The sequence below is a fragment of the Papaver somniferum genome, chromosome 8, assembly GCF_003573695.1.
Source record: "Papaver somniferum cultivar HN1 chromosome 8, ASM357369v1, whole genome shotgun sequence".
NCBI lineage: Eukaryota > Viridiplantae > Streptophyta > Magnoliopsida > Ranunculales > Papaveraceae > Papaver > Papaver somniferum.
In genome coordinates, this window is record NC_039365.1 from 144,921,237 (window position 1) to 144,944,593 (window position 23,357).

General features: G+C 39.0%; 2 protein-coding genes across 2 annotated transcripts; one reads left to right on the forward strand and one right to left on the reverse strand.

Annotated features, from left to right (window-relative positions):
* Positions 1-17,220: 17,220 nt before the first annotated feature.
* On the forward strand, positions 17,221-20,416 carry LOC113303334 (probable metal-nicotianamine transporter YSL7). The gene is made up of 6 exons (XM_026552362.1): positions 17,221-17,734; positions 17,870-18,036; positions 18,157-18,254; positions 18,340-18,474; positions 18,582-18,771; positions 19,099-20,416. Exons 1-6 carry the CDS (start codon positions 17,353-17,355, stop codon positions 20,203-20,205), a joined length of 2,079 nt encoding a protein of 692 aa, XP_026408147.1. The 5' UTR covers positions 17,221-17,352; the 3' UTR covers positions 20,206-20,416.
* Positions 20,417-22,067: 1,651 nt separating this feature from the next.
* Positions 22,068-22,931, reverse strand: LOC113306142. The gene has a single exon (XM_026555116.1). The coding sequence runs from the start codon at positions 22,929-22,931 to the stop codon at positions 22,068-22,070; it is 864 nt and encodes a 287-aa protein (XP_026410901.1).
* Between the last annotated feature and the right edge of the window lie 426 nt (positions 22,932-23,357).

Consider the following 23,357-nt stretch of genomic DNA (forward strand, 5'->3'; position numbering starts at 1 on the left):
CATCCTGAAAGGAAGAACACGAAGAACAGTTCGGTTCCACGAAATTTAAAATTAGGTTACCGATTGGTTCACAAAAAGTGTTAAGGCTGTTTTGTAACCGAACTTTACCATTATTACACCAAAAAAAAAAACTATTGAAACCTTGTAATCGAATTTTGCTATTTTGCCCACTATGTTGAGTTCGGCTTTAACCGAACTTTAACCTCAGTGGATATATGTGGAGTTCGGTTCCTTCGCATTTAATTTTTTTTTTCCTTCTAACCGAACTTTACCATTAATGCATACATATGGACTTCGGTTTGTTCACATATTTCTTTTTTTAGATTTTCGTAACCGAACTCTTCCCTAATTGCATATATGTGGAGTTCGGTTTGTTCGCAAAAAAACTTGACTAACCAAACTCTTCTCTAATTGCAATTATGTGGAGTTCGATTTGTTGCAAAAATTTTGACTATCCGAACTCTTTCCTAATTGCATATATGTGGAGTTCGGTTTGTTCGCAAAAAAAACTTGACTAACCGAACTCTTCCCTAATTGCATATATGTGGAGTTCGGTTTGTTCGCAAATAAACTTGACTAACCGAACTCTTCCCTAATTGCATATATGTGGAGTTCGGTTTTTTCGCAAAAAAACTTGACTAACCGAACTAGTCTCTGGAACACAAAATTAGAGTTGGCCTATTTTTCGTGAACTTTTGCTCCTAACCAAACCTTATGCTGAGAACCCTTATTTTGCGTATGATTTAGTCAATCATTTATCGGTTAACCTAATATATTTTTTTTTCTTGATTATTGGCAAAGGTAAAAAATCCAACCAACATTTACTGGAAGATATGATAACTCCAACGCCTCGAGGCAGAGTACACTGTGGTACCAATAAATGTGGAACCAAAAATGCTAAGTTTGGAGGTGGGTCATTACCGGGTATTGTCATCCAAGATGATTTCAATAGAGATAATTTTGACAATGTACTCCAACAAGTTGATCAAGAGATTGTGGAAGAGATGGGTAATCAAGACCATAATCAAGAGGGAGAAGAGGAACCACATGAAGAAGAAGAATGAGATAAGGATGAATAAAATGACAGAAGATAAGGAAGAAGGAGATAAGGATGGAGAAAATGAAGATGACGAATCAGAGGAGGACTCGGAGGATGAGGAAGAGGAAGAGGAACAAGAAGAAATAGTTCAAGATAAACTTAGAAAGACGCACAAAAATCCTTGTGCTAGATATGCATACATTCCTCATAAGGATTTGTGTTTCCCGCCAAAGAACCCAACTTATGGTACTCCAAAAGACCAAGGGGAGGTATTGTTTGGCTATAAAAACTCATGGGCTGCCAAGATCTTTGCGACAAAGGTATTGAATCTTAACCATCAAGATTTTTCAGTCATTTTATTATATTTTGACATATATTTTTCTATATATTAGTATATAAGATATGATTTTGTTTTTGTAGGATCATAATAGTGTGGTTCGTTGTTTGAAAGGTCAGAAGAACAAGATATGGGATATAAGAGACGAGTGTGATGAGGTCCGGTTTGCGGTATTTGATTGTGTACTATGGAACGCGATACAAAATACGCACCAAAATTTTGATAATGTTGTTGTTTATGCATTGGCCGAGAGGCTTTATCCAGAGACGAATACCTTTCATCTACCATTTGGCGAGATGGCAATAACTCCGGATGATTGCAAGACAATCACCGGCCTACCAATTATGGGAAAAAGTGTTCGAGAAGGCTACGATCCCTCCATGGGTTATGAAGCTCTTGAAAAATTGGTTGAAAAGTGTTTAGGATGGGGCAAGGGCACGACACTGTGAGTTTAGACGAGCTGTTAAAGAGCCTAAGAAATGTGAAGAGTATAATGAGATTGAGGAACACCACTCGTTGAAGAAGAAGTTGAAAAAGTTCAAGATCAAAGTTTTGAAAGAGGAGTTTGGAGGGACAAAATATTTGGTTAGGGATGAAAAGTTGGTGATGACACCGGAGAAGATTAAGCACCATGTGGCTACATATTTGTCATATCAACTAGGAACCATTTTCTTCCCCGATACTTCTGGGAACTTGGTAAATGCCCATTACCTGCAACTTTTGGAGAACCTTGATTAGGTGAACAACTACTCTTGGGACACAACGGTTCTTGCATTCGTTCAAGAGGAGCTCAGAAAAGCTTCGAGGCTTAAGACTTGTCAACTTGGAGGCTTATACACCCTTATTCAGGTACCCCGTCAAATTATCCTTTGTGTGTTTCAAAATAGTATACAAACAATAGTTCGGTTTGCAAGAGATATTTGCGAACAAACCAAACTTTTTATTGATAAGTGAATTTTTATTTTTGTAGCCAAATGAATGTGTGTTGTTACTAATCATACTGCAAATCTATCATTTGGGCTCCTTCTCATAGGTTTGGGTGTACGACCACTTCCCTAAACTGAAATTGTCTCATGCTAAGACTCCTTGGCTTTATGGGAAGTCTACAACTGGTAAATACGAATTTTTGAACGCACAGATGAAGGGTAAAGAAAAAATCCTGTTGAATTTGAGTGAGAGATTGGATAATGAAACGCTTGAAGATGTTGTTTTCCATCCATACACTATTCCATCAGATGAAGAGGAAGAAGTCGAGGTTGATGATTTCTCACCTATCACGGGTTATAATGGACCGTTGTTTTATCCTGGAGGTTGTGCAATGTATAATCCTCGAAGAGTATTGAGGCAACTTTGTTGTGTCCAAACTGTACCACAAGTGGAAAACTTCAAGGTGAAGAAGCGGGGAACTAAGAACACCGTCGAATATTTTAACCTAAAATATGAACGTGCTCCATCAGTGGACCACTGTAACAACTTTGAGAATTATCTTCTTCCACTTGAAGAGTGTGTAGATTCGTATGATGATCCAAATGCCACTGACGAGGGATATATGGAATGATATGAAAATATTTCTCATCCTCTTGTAATAAATATAGTCCAACAAGCCCGTGCTGAGAAAGCGAAAGCGAAGGAAATGGAGAGAGGCTCAGAGAGTTCAGAAGCATATGCCTACCTGTGGTGATGAGGCCTTGAACTTATGGAATGCCCCGGTATATTTTCTCTTATTTTTGCTTTTCAAATTGTTATAAAGTATTAAAAAATAATAGTTATTTATGCTTTTGATTGAAAAAAGGTGAAGGTAGGTACGAAATTGTTGAAGAAAATGATGGCAAAAATCCGAAGTAGAGAGCAGATGAACACTCGAGAACAAACAGATCTCTACACCCAATAGACTAAGGTTTTATCACCCAATATTGTTGATCCAAGCCAGACCATGCCAGTGAAGAGGAGTCTTCGATAAGGGGAAGGTTCAAGTCGGATGGTTGATCAACAAAGCATGGAGAGGACACCCCAAATGACGACGAAGGACAAGCTCAAGCTCCTCCTAAACGCAAGAATAAAAGAGTTTGTCGTGGTGGTCGTCGTGAATGAATGATTGCAACAATTAGTAGTTTGGTTTCTTATGTTTAGAAAACTTTTTTATTGCGGATTTGGTAGTTTGCTTTATGTTTGTGTGTTTGCAAAAATTAGTCATGGTATCGTGGATTAGTAAAGGAATTTGATAATTTGGTTTTTAATGTGTGTTTTAAAGGATTAGTTCGGCTATTAGGCTTAGTTACCGATCTAACCGAACTTAATTACACAAAAAATTGTGAGATACAATAAGTAGTTCGGATATTAGGCCAAAAATATTAAGCAACCGAACTTCGTAGTCCCAAAGTTCGGTTAACAGACAAAATATAGGTATAAAAAAACTTAACAAAATAAATAAATCAGAAGATACAGAGACTTATTCGGCTACCTAGTAAAAAAATGACAGGTAACCGAACTTAAAACTTAACAATTTTATTTGAGTCCGTCTTGTTAGTTCGGCTACATGTATAAATTTTTCAGGTAACCGAACTTGATGCTTCCAAACATTTAGCAGGTAACCGAACTTTTAATTTCCAAAGCTTTAAATTTTTTTGAAAACCAGGGGAAATAGAGCCGTTAAGACTGATTTTTTTTTGAAATTCAACAAATCGTCTGAGAAACTAGCACAGATCTAGCCGAACTTTGTGGGTAGTCTTTCATAGTTAAGTTCGGTTAACACGAAAAATCACACTGTAAACCGAACTTTAACTGCATTGCACATTTTTCGAGACACCACAACTTTATTTTGAAAAAAATAGTCGTTGCCTTCCCACCTCTGTTATATATACTAATAAACTTCCTCACTTTCCATAACAAACCTCTTAAAAATGGCAGCGCGACGTCCTAAATTTACTCTCGATGAAGATCTTTCTCTTTGCAGGAATTATGTAGTGTACTATACTAAGAGGGGTGAAGAAAGACGAATGAATGGCGTAATGAGTCAGATATTTTGGGGAAAGATTCATGAGAAATTTTGCTCCGAAACCGGAAACCGCCGTAACCGTGATCGTGCAACCTTATTTATTCGATTTGCAAAGATATGAGATAGGGTCAAAGAATTTATGGGTTTAGTTCGAATTGTGAAGCAGTATCGACTTAAAGGTGAAACATTCAAGGAAACCTGTTTTGGGGTAAAAACTGATTCTGCTGTTTTCAGTAAATTTGGGTGTGTTGATGAGAAACGAATTCAAACGCTAAACAAATATACTGCACATGAGTACATTTGAGTTCGAGAGATCAATCTGTAAGACTCTGGACTAAACCAAGAAATGGTCGTTCCAGATTCAATTCAGTCATAAGGTGAAGGAGAAGTGTTGATCTTAGGGAGGGAAACGAAGAAGGTGTTTGAGATCAGAATGTTGAATTATGAAGGTGTGGATGTTTTATGACTTGTATCAGAAAATGGTTTCTGGCTACTTGCGTTGATAACACTTGTGTTGTTTTGAAATAGGTTGAAAACCTATTTATACAAGTCATTGAGCGCACCCTGATCTCATAGGAAGTGGAGGAAGTTGAGTAGTGAAGAAGTGGAATTGTGCAGAAAGTGGTGATCATCATGTTTTCGTTATGAGGGAAGACTGGTCACACTTTCACCCACTACTCTCATTACTGCTAACCGTCCGTCCTTCGCTGACACGTTCTCGTAATGGGCGCGTGGCACGCTGCACGCTGTAAACCGCCAGACCAATACCCCAATGAGCATCCCTTAGTTTGTGATATGTTTGATGTCTCGAGTAAATGGGTCAAGTCATGAGACTTGCCGTTAAAAGCAGCACATGGTGCTTTTAGGTCAAAATTATTCGTAGAACCAATATTTATAAAACATCGTTTGCAATCGATGTATATAAAGCATCACTGTTTCCAAGCTCGTCTAAGTCAGTCGCGGAATTTAGCGTCTTAAAAGGAGCGTGACCGTTCTCTTTCAGGAAATTGGTAGGAGCTACGCACACATCCAAAGGAGTGGCCGGTCAGTCCCTATAGAAGAGTGGCGACTGGTATCCATTTTAAAATCCTATCGGTCGATCCAGTTTAGATCTGGACTGCTTAAATCGGCTAGCCAAGTTGAGTGGCTGAGATGATTTGCGATAGTTAATGAATGTGGTTGAATTAGCGCGAATGGCCACTTTTTGGTGATCGCTCGGAGGCCACATGAGCAAGCTGTGCCTTGGTCGATCGTTCCTCACGAAAGAGGGATGGTCGGTGATAACAACGTCACCCTGTTGGCCATCTAGAATCCAATATAAGTCATTCAACCAAGCTGGCAAAGATGGACGAACACGATTGATTTGCGACAGTTGCATAACATCGTTTGTTCGATTTAGGGTTTAGATTCCACGCGACCAATCCTGTTTTAGATAATAGAATCAAAGCGCTGGGCGCTGATTTGAACAAACCGTTCGTCCATGTGCAAAGACGGGCCACTCGTGAGCATGCTGACATCTCCTGGGCCATCTAAAATTATATCTAAGACACTCGATTCGGCTGGCGGAGATGGGTGGTCATGATCGATTTGCGACAGTAGTGTGTTGCCTCAAAGCATTTTTAGGGTATTCAAGCAATGCGTTCACCCTACTTTGGGCCGACGATTTGATGCGCTCTGGTCTTGCTATGAGCAAGTCGATCGACCAAGTGTGGAGTTGGGTCGATGGTGAACACGTTAGCGTTTCTTAATCATTCGAAGGAAAATCTAAGCCGTCCAACTAGGCTAACTAAGTTGGACGGTCGTGATGTTTCTGAGACCGTTTTGTCCGGTCTTAGCTTGTTTGAGCTCTCTTCTTCAACAACGCGATCACCCATGTTTGGGTTAGCGTTCAATGACGTTGGAGTGTGCTAGGTGGAGTCCGACCAGTTGGGGGTATTAGTGAGCCCGCCGGTGGTCATCCTGGTGATCGCCTAGTTCCGCTAGGAGTAGACTAGGCCTATTGAATTGTGTGGGAAATCGTGCGGCCTTGATCGTTTTTTAAGACTGATATGGACAGTCTAGATTTCCCTTAAGGAATTTAAACGCGTTCGATCGCGCTAACTTTCGATTAAAAGGTGTGTAAACACACTGATCTCCTCGTCATAGAGTGATGTAACCTATGTGAGTGTTTTCATGCAGGTCTCGATATTGACACTTCAGGAGATTCATGCTACTCCGCTGCGAGTGAACACTAATCGTCATGTCATGCCAATATTGGGAGTTCGTCTCGGAACATTGCATAGGAAAATACTAGGCAGGTAGCTAGGAGCTTAAGTACTCATTAGGCTCTATACTAGTGAACAATTCATCTAGGATCTTGAGTTTCATTATAATATGAAGAGAGCCATAGACACCCATCAGATTTCGATATATTCTCCAAATTCCCTGCAAAATATAGATATATCAAGGTCTACTACTTTTGATGTCGGGTCAAGTAGACAGACTTTTACAGTTTTTACCCTAAGCTAAAAACCACCATCAATATTAAGTCCCCTGCTTAGCACGTAACAGTGACATTGTTGCGGGGTAAGCACTAGATGGTGACAGACGAAAAATAAAATTGAAAAGACGAAGCAGGTAGATATTACCAGGGAAATCCAAATCGACCTTCAGCAGTGGGATCGTGCGGCCAATGGATTTTGTAGTAGCGTGTTGTTAGCCCAGCTATGAGGTACGAGTGCGGTGTTCCCAACCATCTATTCCCGTTCATGGAGCAAGAAGAAATCCTTCTTCCATTCAAACTTTAGAAACTCCGTTCGTATGAAAAGGGGTATCGACCCTCTTCAATTTTTGTTGCTCGTCCGGCGACGTGCCCCTAGTTAGCAATTCGGAGTTCGGCATACGTACCGAACGAAAAACGTACGGGTATTATTCGGTTTCGTAAAAATTAAATTCGGTCAAAAATCCGGCCAACGGTTCGTGATTCGGCATAAAATCGGAACGACATACGTACGTGTATAATTCGTTTTAGAGATATGGGTTCGGGGCGTAAAATCCGGCACGTAGTAATTATAAAAGAAGCATGTATATACAAAGGGAAGTGGGAGAATTTGATATGTGGTATTAAAATTTGAATATATATATATTGATATAAGTACCAACCACACCAACGAACCATCAGTTCAGTGGAATTCAGGTGACTAGTGATGTAGAACGTCGTGGGTTCGAATCCCTTCATTAGCTCTTTTTGGAAAAAAGAGAAGGAAAAGGGACTTTTGGGCCATGAAAGAACTCCAATTCAATAGGCCAAGTTGGGCCGATTTAGTGCGCCCGTTTCTAGTTCGAAACGGCAAAATTGCGAATAAGCCGGGAAGCTCATATAATTCACGTACAGGGATCAGACATATAATTCGTGTACGACCTGTTCGCGAATTATTCGGCGTAATTCAAGAATTATTCGGTAAATTGCTAAGTCCGTGCCTTCGTTTGCAGCATCCGGCTCCTCTTCGTCATTGTCAGCAGATCGATCATCTTGTCTTCGTATTTTAGCTGTGAGTGTAATATCCTCGGATATTCAGCTCGGTGTGAATGACTTTCTTTGTTAGTGGCGGTAGAGCCAACATCAACGGCAACAAATCAATCTCCAATAGTTATAATCAGCAGCAAGGAGAGCCAGGAGAACCCAAGGTAGGTGCTGCTTTCTTTTTTGTGCATGTAGCTATCCAACAGTATCACCGATCTTCTCCAGAATGTGTAATAAAGTTCTGAGTCCATAAGAATGAGTATCTAACCTCTCCAGTGGGTTTCAAAATTTACCAAAATCCAATGCACTCAATTGCAAGAGGCCTTAACTTTAAGTTGCTTAGTGTCTGAACTGCTGAGTTGCAATTGAAATGTTCTTTAAACTCTTGAGCATTGACTGGCACGAAATTGTATTTATTCTGACTCTTTAGCTCATATACCTATTCTTTCCTTTCTGATTGCGATGATGACATGCTTGGAAAACTTGTATGGGCAAGATCTTCCGGAGCCATTGAGTGAAGTAGACGAGCTGAGAGGCTTTCCGTGGCCAACGTGCTGCTATCAAGTCTTCAAGGAATTCGTTCCAAGCGACATCCTTTGAAACATCTTCTGAATTTTGGATTGTTGTATGGAATGGGATGCGATGAGCAGTCCCCAGTTACACTTCTGTCTGGTCACTAGAATAGATCCGATGGCGTGGCCGTATATGTGAATATATCTCTTCGACGTACTTTGGAGGGCAAGAAATCCTCATCAAAATTCGCGGCGCTCTGGTTTTATACCTTCTATGAGCTGGAGAGATTTTTGACGGTGAGGGGATTTTTGCAAGTCTTCAGTCCCCCAAGTATGATTCACGTGATTCTTCGTATATAGTTGTGCTTCATGCAACAGTAAATGCGAATTTTCTTGCTTGTCGAAGAATCTCGGAACATTCACAGAACTGTAGTTCTGTTTTACTGTTGATCATCAGGCGATTCCTTTAATAGAAATCATGCAGCTGAGGGGCGTCGTATCTGGCTTTGCTCAGTGATGTGGTTGTTGATACGCAGCTTCGTGTAGGCCTTGAGTAGGCGGTGCTGAGTTCTGAGTAGGTGATGTGGCAGACCTGATGTAGTTGGTCTGTGTGGTTTGCTGAGGCGTTGAAGCAGCTTCGGCTTCTGGATAGGACATTGAAGCGGCCTCTGGAGGAACGCTGAAGCGGTTTCTAGAGCGAACATTGAAGCAGCTTTTGGAGAGAGTGTTGAAGCGGCTCCTGGAGAGAGCGTTGAAGCGGCTCCCGGGGCGAAGCGTTGAAGCGGCTTCTTCTTGAGAGAGCGTTGAAGCGGCTTATTTCGGAGAGAGAACGCCGAATCGGCTTCTTCTAGAGAGAGAATGCTGAAGCGGCTTCAGGAGAGAGCGTGCGTTGAAGCGACTTCTGGAGAGAACACTGAAACGGCTTCTTCTGGAGAGAGCGTTGAAGTGGATTCAGGAGAGAGCGTGCGTTGAAGCGGCTTCTGGAGAGAACGCTGAAGCGACTTCTTCTGGAGAGAGCGTTGAAGTGGCTCCTCGGGCAAAGCGTTGAAGCGGTTTCTTCTATAGAGAGAGTTGAAGCGGCTTCTTCCGGAGAGAGAGTATTGAAGCGGCTTCTTTTAGAGAGAGCGTTTAAGCGGCTTCAGGAGAGGGCGTGCGTTGAAGCGGCTTCTGGAGAGAACGTTGAAGCGACTTCTTCTGGAGAGAGCGTTGAAGCGGCTTCAAGAGAGAGCTTGCGTCGAAGCGGCTTCTGGAGAGAACGTTGAAGCGGCTTCTTCCGGAGAGAGCGTTGAAGAGGCTTCAGGAGAGAGAGTGCGTTGAAGCGGCTTCTGGAGAGAGCGTGCGTTGAAGCGGCTTCTGGAGGGAACTCCAGAGAGGGCGCCCTTAACCCTTGATTTCGAAAAATGAGTTCTTCCCATTATTCTGAGGTGATACGATATGGCAGATGGGAAGACGACACGCCAATGATGATGGCCGGCTAGTCGTGTTTTCTCCTCATGGGAAAGAATACCGTTTCTATTATAACATCTCAACGCATGCAACGCTCTCTTCGGTGATTCGAAATAGGGGAGATAGCAATAATGGTTAAGGATTCGACCAACCTTCAGTTTGATTTTCCCTTGCAAATTACATGCTTCTTGATTGACCGTCTCTCTTGTGTTGAAGAAGTCCTTGACTGACGGGGAAGGAATTTCATGTTGAGCCTCAGTCCCCAGTTTACGTGGTTCTATTCTGTATGGTCGATGGGTTAACCTTGATGAGGGTATCACCCTCTTGCATCCATGTTGATGAGTATGTACAAAAAAAGTTGGCTGAAGGTTGGATGGCTACGATCACGATCCTTGACAGTGACGAGTTATGACCACAGGCACAAACCTTGGCAGTGACGAGTGGTGGCTTCGGCCATGGATCTTGAAAGGAAGGTGCGGCAGCTAAGAGCATGAACCTTGGTTGGCCACGACCGTGAACATTTAAAGGATTTGATAAATCACATATGTGAGTTTACTCTTCCTTTTTTATTTTTGGTGAAGCAGCTCCTCCTTGATTCCCTGTGTGCGGAAACTCGCCTATCATTGCTTGCATAAATGCTCCATTATGCGGTTTTGTGGACGGAGTCCCCAGAAATCATGCAACTCCTGACCGGAAGAGGATCTCCGTGCACTCCTTCAGTGCCTAATTTAATTTCTCCTGCATCCTCCTCTCCTTGGAATTCGTTGCAGTCACTGGTTTGGTGATTGACGAACCTCAACTTTGGAGAGACTCTTCTGTCTCTTGTTGTTGAACAAGAGTCTTAGTCACGGATTTTCGAGGTTGAGCTGTCTGTTGTGCTGGTGCCGCACGTTTGGGTTATTGTTCTGCAACTGGAGCTTTTCTCTTTCCTCCTACACTCACCACGCTTACCGAGGGTTGAGTGTTGTATTGTTTGTTGATAATACGTCTGTTTGATCGAGTCTCACGTGTATCTTCATTCCTGGCGGTCCTGATTCCTTCTAGGAAGGCTGGTACTGTTGTAGCTAACCGCTTAGTAGCTTCATGAAGTTCAGAGAACGCCTGGAAGCGCAGGTTCTCTAGTAAAACGCGATAGACATGTACCATACCATCAATGCATAAAAGTAATTGATGTTCAGTCACATTTGGATCATAGTGCGTGAATCCAATTGGCTATGTTGTTTGGTGTAATGTTGTTATATCGGGTGTATGTTCTTTAAGTGAGAGACTTCGAGAAATCTTTCAGGCTGTCACAGTATGCATAGTAGGGGCTACCTGTTTAGTCTTCCTTCAGAAGTAACTTGGGTGTATTTAACATTTATGTTATTGGCTGTTACTAGCCGTTTGATTGTGGACACGTGTGTGATCCATTCCTTAGGGTTAGACCCAATTATTGGTCAGTTAAGCTGTAAGAATGATTTGTTGGATCTTATCTGAAAGTTAATGAAATTGGTTTTCTTCTTGGCTGCGTTGCATAGCTCAGAAACTTGTCTTGGATCTCTGATTCAAGAGGTGATTAACACCAATTATCCTTTATTTTCATCCATATGTTTGCTCTATTGTTGTGTAATCACAACAATTGGCATCAGATCCGTTCCATCCACCAATTTTTTTCTTCAAATGACGCTGAAAGATATTGCAGATAAAACCACAGCTCCTGAAGCTGCTATCAGTAAACTTCAATCGCATTTCAAAACCCTTTCCGCAGATCTAACTCAGCAGATTGCTACAGTGACAGCTAGTTTCAAAGAAACCTTACAAGAGAGTAATCGCAATCTTATTCAGTTGCTCCATAAACCTGCAAATCATAATCGTACTGAAGATCCAGGAAGTTCAAATCAATATGACGACGACCACCAAAATTATTCTCATCATCATTCTAACTTCGTTAATCACCATCATCGCATTCCTAAGCTCGACTTCCCAATATTTGATGGAGATAACCCAAGAGGGTGGATTCAGAAGAGTGAAAGATACTTCCAACTCAATGATATTGAGGAACATAGGAAGGTCGACATAGCTGCCATCTATTTGGAAGGTAAGGCTGAGAAATGGTTTCTAAATTTTCAAGTTAATCGAAATAGAATTACCTGGCAAGATTTATCTCTCCATTTATGTGCTAGATTTAAAAATCCTGTAGAGGAAAATTTTGTTGTTAGCTTCGATAAATTAGTTCAATAATCTCATGTGGATGATTATTATGAAGAATTTGAGTCACTCAAAGCTTTGATGCTGCGTATGAACCCTTCTGTGAGTGAATCCTATTTTGTTATGAGTTTTCTTAGTGGCTTGAAGGATGATATTGGAAAATTTGTGTCTATGTTTCACCCACAAACACTAGATGATGCTTTTTACTTAGCTAGATTACAAGAACAAAAGCTTCAGTTAACCAATGCAGCACATAAAACATTTCACAGATCTTTTCCAACCTACTCAAACTCACATAGACCATACTCTCCTAGCCCCTTACCTCCCAAGCAAATTATCACTTCACCTAAATCTAGCCCTTCAATACCAAAATCTTTTTCACTCCTCCACCAAAGTCCACCACTACAACTCATATCATTAAAAGACTAACTCAGGAAGAAATGGATAAGAGAAGAGCTCAAGGGCTCTGTTATAATTGTGATGTTGTATACAAACCTGTCCATTTCTGTAAGGGTGAACAAAAACTCTACATGTTACACATGGAGTCTGCTGAATCCCAAGACACCGAGGAGGAGGAAGAATTTTTTCTTGAGGCACCTAAATATCCAGTCCAATCTGATGTTGAAGTATCTCTTCATGCTCTCACTAGCTCAGCCACTGGTGATACAATCAGAATTTATGGTCTCATCAACAAGAAAACTGTGTCTATACTTATTGACACAGGTAGCACCACTAGTTTCATTGACAATGCTTTGGTTTCTTCACTCAAGTGCTCCATCACACCAACTTCACCCATGCTGGTCACCGTTGCAAATGGTGAGCAAACAACAAGTTCAGGCATTTGTTCTAAGCTACAATGAAGCATGCAAGGGAACCATTTTATGGAAAACTTGAGAGTTTTACCACTTGGAGGTTGTGACATAGTACTTGGAGCAGATTGGTTGAAGAAATTAGGTGATGTGACTTTCAACTTTGCAAAACTTAGTAAAAAAATTTCAGTACAAAACCAAGCATATTACGTTGCAAGGCACTACTCCAAAACATTCATTTATGATGATGAGTGGAGAGGCAGTCAAAAAATTCTTTCTAAAACATTCACATGGGATAGTAGCTCAACTATTCACCATCAATACAACTTCAACACCCCCTAAGACTCCTGATATTTTACTGCCACTTTTACAAGAATTTCCTGATATATTTTAAGAACCTTCCACTCTTCCACCTGAGAGAAGTTTGGACCATACAATTTCTTTACAACCCAACTCATCACCTGTCAACCAAAGGTCTTATAAGTATCCTTATGTGCATAAAGGAGTAGTTGAACACTTGGTTAAGGAAATGCTTCAAACTGGGATTATTCAGCCTAACCACAACCCATTTTCCTCTCTCATTCTTCTTGTGAAAAAGAAAGATAATTCATGGAGATTCTATGTGGATTATAGGAAGCTCAACAACATCACTATTAAAGATAAGTTTCCTATCCCTATTGTGGATGAATTGCTAGATGAACTACATGGTGCCATCATCTTTTCAAAGATAGATCTGAGGGCTGGATATCATCAAATAAGAGTTCATGATATTGACATCCACAAGACAGCTTTTAGAACTCATCAAGGCCATTATGAGTTTAAGGTCATGCCATTTGGCCTCACAAATTCCCCTTCCACATTTCAAGCTCTCATGAATGATATTTTTCAACCATTATTAAGAAAATTTGTGTTGGTCTTCTTTGATGACATACTTATTTATAGTAAAAGCATGAGTGACATTTGGAGCACCTCAGATTGGTCTTTACACTGCTCAGACAACATCAACTCTTTGCCAAACTATCCAAATGTTGCTTTGGACAACCTTCTTTGGAGTATCTTGGTCATATAGTCATAGCATAGGGTGTTTGTGCTGATCTAAATAAAATTGCTTGTATGCAATCTTGGCCAATCCCAAAGAATATTAAGGAGATGAGAGGGTTTCTGGGTCTTACAGGTTACTACAGAAAGTTTGTGCAGCATTATGGAATTATAAGCAAGCTACTAACTACTCTTCTCAAGAAAAATTCATTCCATTGGAGCCCAGCTGCTACAACTTCATTTGAGACACTCAAAAAGGCATTGAGCTTTACACCTGTATTGGTTTTACCAGATTTTTCTAAGCCCTTTGTCCGGAAAGAGATGCTAGTGACATGTGCATTGCAGCTATCCTATTGCAAGAGAAGAAACCCATTGCTTACTTTAGCAAGCCACTAGGACCTAGAGCTGCAACACTCTCAACTTATGAGAAGGAATTTCTGTCTATTGTTACTGCAGTTCAATGGTGGAAGCATTATCTCCAGGGTACCAAATTCATCATAAAAACTGATCATCAGAGTCTGAAGTACTTATTGGAACAAAAGGTTACCACTGCCTTCCAACAAAAATGACTCATCAAATTATTGGGGTTTGATTATGAAATTCAGTAGAAGAAGGGATGTGACAATGTAGTTGCAGATGCACTTTCTAGAAGATCCTCAGATCCTGCTACTTGACACTCCATGGCAATATCTTCCCCAACTTGGGTACAAGAAGTTCAGCAGAGATATGTTAATGATGTCAATGCCAATCAGCTTATATCTCAACTCCTACTAAGCCCTGAAACTATACCTAATTACTCATTCCTTGATGGTGTTCTGAGATACAAGAATAAACTTTATATAGGTACTGGTGCTCAGATTAGAGATAAACTATTAAAATCCATACATACTTCTACCATTGGAGGACATTCTGGCATTCAGGCTACATCTGCGAGAGCAATAAGTCATTTTTATTGGTCAGGTATGTATAAAGACATAGTCTCACTTGTCTCTCAGTGTGATATTTGTCAAAGAAATAAAGCTGATCACACAAACTCTGCTGGCTTGCTACAACCTCTGCCTATACCTAAACATGCTTGGAAACATATTACCATGGATTTTATAGAAGGTTTGCCTTTAAGCAGCAAGAAAAGTGTCATTTTATTGGTGGTAGATAGACTGATATGCTCACTTCTTAGCTCTGCAACAACCATATACTGCTGCATCTGTAGCTCATGCATTTCTAAATCAGGTGGCCAAGTTAGATGGATTACCCTCTTCCATTGTGTCTGATAAAGATAAAGTCTTCACCAGCAATTTCTGACAAGATTTATTTAAAGCATTGGGTACTAGCATTAACCTCAGCGCAGCATATCACCCCAAGCAGATGGCCAAACTGAAAGGGTCAATGCTTGTGTTGAGAATTATTTAAGGTGCACCATTGATGTGATTTTTAATAGTTGTTGTAATAATTAAAATTCGAACTCTAAGACTTGTGAAGATTAAATTTAAAGGTTTAATGAAAGCGAGAGTTACTGGGACTAGGAGTTCACCGAATTCATAACATAAGGCTCGATTATTCATTCTCAACAATTATCGCTCAATAAATAAAACAACATGGACTCTTATTTTTGCCAAGGTAGATTCTCAAAATATTATTTATAAATCGTAAGCATGGGACATCAAACATCTAGGAAAGCATGACCCATCAAATAAAATGATAACTAATTAATCCAAATCATAATTCTATTTTAATTAGTGCAAAAACGAGATGTGTCGATCGTGCTGGTAGGCGGTACATTGGTGTCACCGGCAGGAGCGTGGACACCAGGGGTGTTGTCAGCGCCAGTAACATCAGGATTTGACGCTGATCCAAACCTAAGATCCACCATTTTGAAATTAGGAAGATTGAACTGAAAATTGAGAAATAGACTTCACAACCGAGAGATTAATTTCCCACTGTGGTCGCCAGTTGTTTTGGGGTAAAAACCGATTCTACTTTTTTTTTTGTAAATTTGGGTGTGTTGATGAGAAACAAATTCAAACCCAAAACAAATGTACTGCACATGAGTACTTTTGAGTTCGAGAGATCAATCTGTAAGACTCTTTCCTAAACCAAGAAATGGTCGTTCCAGATTCAATTCGGTCACAAGGTGAAGGAGAAGGGTTAATCTTAGGGAGGGAAGCGAAGAAGGTGTTTGAGATCAGAATGTTGAATTATGAAGGTGTGACTGCTTTATGACTTGTATCAGAAAATGGTTTCTGTCTACTTGTGTTGATAACACTTGTGTTGTTTTGAAATAGGTTGAAAACCTATTTATACAAGTCATTGAGCGTACCCTGATCTCATAGGAAATGGAGGAAGTTGAGTAGTGGAGAAGTGGAATTGTGCAGAAAGTGGTGATCATCGTGTTTCCGTTATGAGGGAAGACTGGTCACACTTTCACCCACTACTCTCATTACTGCTAACCGTCCGTCCTTCCTTGACACGTTCTCGTAATGGGCGCGTTGCACGCCGCACGCTGTAAACCGTCAGACCAATACCTCAGTGAGCATCCCCCAGTTTGTGACATGTTTGATGTCTCGAGTAAATGGGTAAAGTCATGAGATTTGCCGTTAAAAACAGCACATGGTGCTTTTAAGTCAAAATTATTTGTAGAAACAATATTTATAAAACATCGTTTACAATCGATAGATATAGAGCATCATTGTTTCCAAGCTCGTCTAAGTCAATCAGTCGCGGAAAAAAAGAGAAAAAGAAAAAAATCGATAGATATAGAGCTATTGATTTAGACTGGATTCAGATTCAATCACAAATATTCTAAAATTAACATACATCGGCCATCTAAATAACAATTGTTTACGCCCACATCACATCCCTAAGTCCAAAACAGGTAAAATCACAGACTGGTTCGTTTAACCTACTACCAATGCAGTACCATCATAATTACTGTTGCAGCACTTTCAAACCTGTCAAACAGACATTTATTAACGTACCATAAATTCTTATGTACACCTGTAATACATTGTATCATTATCTAATTTCAGTAATTCCGTTTTTATATTGTTTCTGCATGCCAACTCTAACTATCCTTAAATATCTCTCAATCAAATCATTTTCGTTTGTAATAAAACTGATTCTCTCAAAAAAGATTCCATAACAACTATCTATTCCTAAAACTGAATCTACACCGTTGATCACACATCAAAAACTAATGCTAACCGTTGATTGGCAATTTACACGAAATCAGTTTTGAATGCGACACACATAGTAGGATATCCTCGTCATTAACGAATTTCGCAACAAATTCTCACTCCATTTATAGGACCGCTATTGACAACCAAATTCCTCCACTCTCTTCGTTAAATGCGTTATCTTTTCTATTTTGTTTCTTCATTTCTATAAATACAACACACTTCTCTTGGTTAAAAGGAAGAAGAAATTTTCAGACAAAAAAATAAATAATCTTTAGGGTTTCGTTTTCGCAAACAGATACTAGTTTGTGAAAATGACGAAATTTGAAGCCATGGAGATAGAAGATAGGCAAGAAAGAATGGAAGATGGGAAGAAAACAGATGAAACTGAATTAACAACAGAAGAGTTATTTGAATCAAAAGAAGTACCAGCATGGCAATCACAGTTAACTCTTAGATCAGTAGTTATTAGTGCGATATTAGGATTTTTATTCACATTCATTGTGGTAAAACTTAATCTTAGTACTGGTATTATACCTTCTATGAACGTTGCTGCTGGTCTATTAGGGTTTTTCTTTATTAAATCATGGACTTCTTTGTTAGAAAAATTTGGCATTCAAAGCCAACCTTTTACAAGACAAGAAAATACTGTGATTCAGACATGTGTTGTGGCTACTTCTGGAATCGCTTTCAGCAGTAAGTTTTTCACTCTCAAATTCTTATTTAGATTGTTTATTTATTTTGTTAATCTTCTTGGTGTGTGTTTGATATTATTTATGATTTTATCATTTTGTTGGATGTTTATTGAATATAAGTATTATTTATGATCAGGTGGATTTGCCAGTTACATACTTGGTATGACAAAGGTTGTGGCTGACCAAGGACCGGCTTCGTCAAATACACCCAACAATGTCCTTAAACTCGAATTGGGTTGGATGTTTGGTTTTCTTGTATGTGTCAGTTTTGTTGGTCTCTTCTCCATTCTTCCTTTGAGAAAGGTAATTACTTCACTTGTAGTACTGCATATCAGTATTTTTGGGGTCATGTACAAATGTTTTACAATGCATCACATGGATCATTTCTTAATCAAATTGTTTCTGTAATTTTCTTTTATGCAGATTATGATCCTTGATTACAAATTGACATATCCAAGTGGGACTGCTACAGCATACCTTATCAACAGCTTCCACACACCCAAAGGAGCCAAATTAGCGAAGTATGAGAAATGATATTAGAAAATTCAAATGTATGTTAATTGAGTACAAATTATATAATTTGGTTTAAATTGTTGGTTATTGCAGGAAACAAGTGAGAGCACTTTTCAAATGGTTCGGTGGTAGTTTTTTGTGGGCTTTCTTCCAGTGGTTCTTTACTTCTTCAGACGACTGCGGGTTTGCGAATTTCCCCACTTTTGGTCTTCAAGCTTATACACAGAAGTAAGTCACATATTTATGATATGATCATTTTAAAATGTCTAATATTTGGAATCATGTTGCTCTAACCCTTCCGAAAAATCTAATGAATTAACTCAAATTTCTTGTAGGTTCTACTTTGATTTCTCAGCTACATATGTTGGGGTAGGAATGATTTGCCCTTACTCGGTAAACTTATCGATGTTGCTTGGTGCCGTGGTCTCATGGGGAATAATGTGGCCGCTTGTTCAACAAAAGAAAGGTGACTGGTTCAGCGCTGATCTCCCTCTAAGTAGTCTAAATGGTCTACAAGGATACAAGGTATTCCGCTTTTCTTAAATCGTATATTAACTAAGCCTGCCATTCTGGCTCCATTTAGGTGGTTTTTGGCCAAAACGGTGACTACTGTGATAGTAGATTCTCCACTTCTGTTTTACCAATAATTTGGTTCTGCTTTACCAATAAAAGGGTTACCCATTCACATTTGATAGGATGGTTGAGGGTTAGTTTAACTTGTGCTGCTCTGGAACCAATTTGCACAAACAATGTTTAGAATCTTTGGACATCATACTCATATTTTAAATCGTTTTATCTTTTACCTTTTATCCCATCTAATTCGTCTTCTCTCTTAACTATTTAATGGCACAGGTCTTTATCTCGATTTTCATGATCCTTGGAGATGGATTATACCATTTTGTCGCCGTGCTTATTAAAACCTTGATCAACTTAAGAAGAACCGTATCGAAGAGAAACTCAGATCAGTTTTCAACTAATAGTTCTGCTGAACCTGTTATGAGTTATGATGATAAACGTCGAACTGAATACTTCCTGAAAGATCAGATTCCACTTTGGGTTGCTGCACTCGGCTACACTTTGTTGGCAGTAGTCGCCATCATAGCTGTTCCATTTATATTTCATTCAATAAAGTGGTACCACATTCTGATCATTTACCTTATTGCACCTATCTTGGCCTTCTGCAACTCTTACGGCTGCGGTTTATCTGATTGGTCTTTAGCTTCTAGCTACGGAAAACTAGCCATTTTCATATTTGGTTCCTGGGTTGGTTTAGCCAATGGAGGGATTGTCGCTGGTCTAGCTGCGTGCGGTTGTATGTTGAGTATAGTATCGACAGCATCTGATTTGATGCAGGATTTCAAGACAGGTTACCTAACCCTTGCTTCACCAAGATCTATGTTCGCTAGCCAAATAATCGGAACTGTACTTGGAGTTATTTTATCTCCACTTGTTTTCTGGTTCTTCTTCTACAAAGCTTATCCTGATCTCGGGCATCCTAATACAGCGTATCCAGCTCCTTTTGGGGCTTTATACCGTGGTATTGCACTAATTGCTATTGAGGGAACATCTGCTCTACCAAAGAACTGCTTAAAATTATCGATCCTATTCTTCTTCATTGCTGTGGCCCTCAACTTACTCAAAGAGGTTTTAGTGTACTATAAGTGCAAGGCTCATAAGTATGTTCCAAGTGCTATGGCTATGGCTATTCCTTTCTACCTAGGAGGGTATTTCACGATAGATATGTGTGTTGGAAGTTTGTATAGATACTGGAGGGAGAAGAATAACAAAACTGAAGCCGATGCTTTTGTGCCCGCCGTTGCATCAGGGATGATTTGTGGTGACTCGTTGTGGGGAATGCCAGCAGCTATACTTTCATTGGCTAAAGTTAACCCTCCTATGTGTATGAAGTTCCTTTCAAGCGCTACAAATGCCAAGGTTGATGTATTCTTGGAAGGTTGATCTGATTCATTTAAAACACAATAACAGCTGCTAGTCTCTTGATTACTATTGTTATAAGACTTGTTAAAATTCTCTTAGATTTGCTTCATATTCTGTTTGATGTACATATATTTATAAGCGTTTATTATAGATTCACCCCACATGTCAGTTATCTGTTGGTATGTTAAAACAGAGAATCTTAATATGGTTTTATGAATGTTTTCTTGAAATACTTTGATTGTTAAAAGGTGAAACATCAGTGCTTTGGAGAAGATGGTTCTGAATCTTTGGAGTATAATGTCCATAAACATTAACTTGTAGAAATTTCAAGGGCTTCGTATTGTGATTCAAAGCAAAACACACAATGCAAAGTAAAGTCTAAACTATGTGATAGACTATGGTAATCCCTCTAATGGTCAATGTACGATGAAGACTGCTTACTGTTCAGTAATTTAAATGTGGAAAATCGACAAACATTAAAGCAGACATTACTAATGTAATGTTGGTTGTTGGCATCATTCTAGGGTTTATCTGGAGGGCCAATACGGAAAGTATTTCTTTTTTAAAAACGGAGGGAGTAGAAAATTGAGATCAGAAAACAATGTCGTCAGACCCGTGTGATATTGAGGTCTCCTTCTCACATTTTTAACCGATGGTGAGCATGCCGAAATTGTGGCTTTGAAAATGGTAGTTTAATGGGCTCAAAGACTCGAAAGTAGAGAAAATTGTGTTTGTTGGTGATTCTAAATTTCTACAATGATTTTTTTTGGGACCATGAAATTTTTGAAAGGGACCGTTCTTTCATTTTTGTAAGGTCATTATAAAGTAGAATTATCCACATATTTTTGTCAATGACTAACATACCCTTATATTATTTTAATTATTTTTTTCAAATTCATTTTTTTTACTTTTTTTTATAGAAATATTTAATTATTTTTTTTTTGATTTTTTTATTAGGTTTGGGTAGGTTAGAATTTTTTTTTCTTAGCCGAGTTCGGCTAGAGTTTTTTTTCTAGTTGAATTTAATGGAAATAATTTAAAAGTAATTTGAAGAAGGGAAAGGATTCCGTAACTTAAAATATTTGATTTAACTTATGACTTAATTTTCTGGCCTTGGATGATGTTATATCTGACCATATAAATAATATGCTATATATGTGGATTTTACTCAGTCGGCTCAAGCCAAGCCAAAATCTTTATGGTTTATATTTACCGTGTATCTCAAAACATGCTATGAAATCTCCATTCAATTCATAATCTTCTTCTTCTTCGTCGTCAAGAATTCGTACAAGTTCTACAGATTCTTCATCTACTTATCAAGTTATGATTCAAAACAGGGGACTAAATCATTTTTAGAGAGACAATAATAATTAAAAGGATTATCATATGATTTTGGAAATTGAGGATATAGGTTTGATTTAAAAGAGGGACCGATTTATTTGAGAGCTGATTGTTAAATTTATCGTCCGATTTATAAGTTTTGTCAGGATGATAAATTATGGAATCCCAATCTGTGATGCTATAAAAGTATTATTTATTTATTTTTGAAGAAAATAGCAACTTTTATTAAAAAACCAACAGGATCACAGGACTTAAGAACTCTAGCAGACATATAATGCAAGACTCCAACTCACTGCAAAGAGACAATCACCCATTACAATACTCAAAACACACCTAATAGACATCAACAACTAATCCCTTTAACATCCTTGAGTATATAAGCAAAAGAAAATCTGGAGGATGGAGAGACCGCTGCTGAGTACAATATTTAGACGAGCATGCTTTGCTATAGCATCAGCTGCTCTATTACATGTCCTAAAGACAAACTGAACATAAATATCAAACAAACCTTGGAAAATGCATAAGCATTCATTCAAAAGATATTAATCTTCCCACCTAGTGTTTTCTATCTTTTGATATTGCATTGCTTCCATAATAGTTTTATTGTCACCTTCCACCATTACCTTACTTAGATTCTTATCTTTGATCCATTGAGCAACCTTCTTTAAAGCTAACACCTCAGCTTGGTCTACTTCCCTTGCTCTTCTAGTCCAGGCCATGGCTCCCATGAACTCTCCTAGATGGTTCCGAACCACAAAAGCAAGAACATAAAAATTAGTACCAGGAATAATTGAGGCATCAAAATTAATTTTCAACCAATGCAATAGTGGTGGTGTCCAACAACGATGATTCTTAGTAGAAGAAAGTGTACTAGTATGAATAGAGCTACTAGGTGTAATATGAATGCAAATATGATAAGTGTGACAGAAGTTATAAATTTGTCTAATGATAGACCCTGGTGCCTGCATTTTGTCTTCAAATACTTTCAAACATCTATTTTTCCAAATATGCCACATTGTGACCACTGCCAAGTTTAGAAGCTCCTTTCTTGTGATTGAAACTAGCTGATTTCTTTCTACCCAAGATTGTATCCATTTTTGTATATCTCCAAAACTGTTAGCCACCTGAAGAATAAATGAAGAAACACCAGACCATATAGCCTGAGCATATGGACATTGAAGTAGCAGGTGAGAAGAAGTTTCAATTGACTGAGCACACATATGACATAGAGGATTGTGAACTTTTGCTAGGCTCATGAATCTGGCAGCTACATGTGAGATGTCTTTGGGTATCTTCCACATAAACAACTGGCACTTGTATAGAACTCCCAAATGCCATAATATCAACCACATCTGTTGTTGTTGAGTTGAAACTTCTTGTTGTGCTTGTTGATGTAGATTTGCCATATAAGTAGACTTGACTGTGAACTTCCCATTCCTAGTAAGTGACAATATGAGATGATCTTTGTCCGGTTGAAAAGGAATATTAATGTCTTCAATGCACCTTAACTGATCTATAGTACATATGCTTTGTAATTTGTCAGTTCTCCAACAACAATTAAAGTGATCAATATAATCTGCAACAGTTTCTTGAGAATTATTGACATGGAATACTGGAGCCTAAAAATATTTGTGAGCCGCCCGACCAAACCACTGTCCATTAATATTGATAGTAGACCCATCTCCTATCTCCCATATTTGAAATCTTCTAACCCAGTGCAGTCCTCTTGAATCGCATTCCATATCCAAGTACCCTTATTCTTTACTGGCCCATAAATATGATCAGAATTATGAAAATATTTTGCCTCTAGAAGTTGAACACATTTTTCCTCC

Bases quoted from the DNA above. Each gene is read 5' to 3' on its own strand.
- LOC113306142 (XM_026555116.1), bottom strand. From the start codon at position 22,931: ATGGCAAATCTACATCAACAAGCACAACAAGAAGTTTCAACTCAACAA.
- LOC113303334 (XM_026552362.1), top strand. From the start codon at position 17,353: ATGACGAAATTTGAAGCCATGGAGATAGAAGATAGGCAAGAAAGAATG. The intron at 18,037-18,156 runs GTAATTACTTCA...TCTTTTATGCAG, and splicing joins CCATTCTTCCTTTGAGAAAG to ATTATGATCCTTGATTACAA. The intron at 18,475-18,581 runs GTAAGTCACATA...AATTTCTTGTAG, and splicing joins CTTCAAGCTTATACACAGAA to GTTCTACTTTGATTTCTCAG.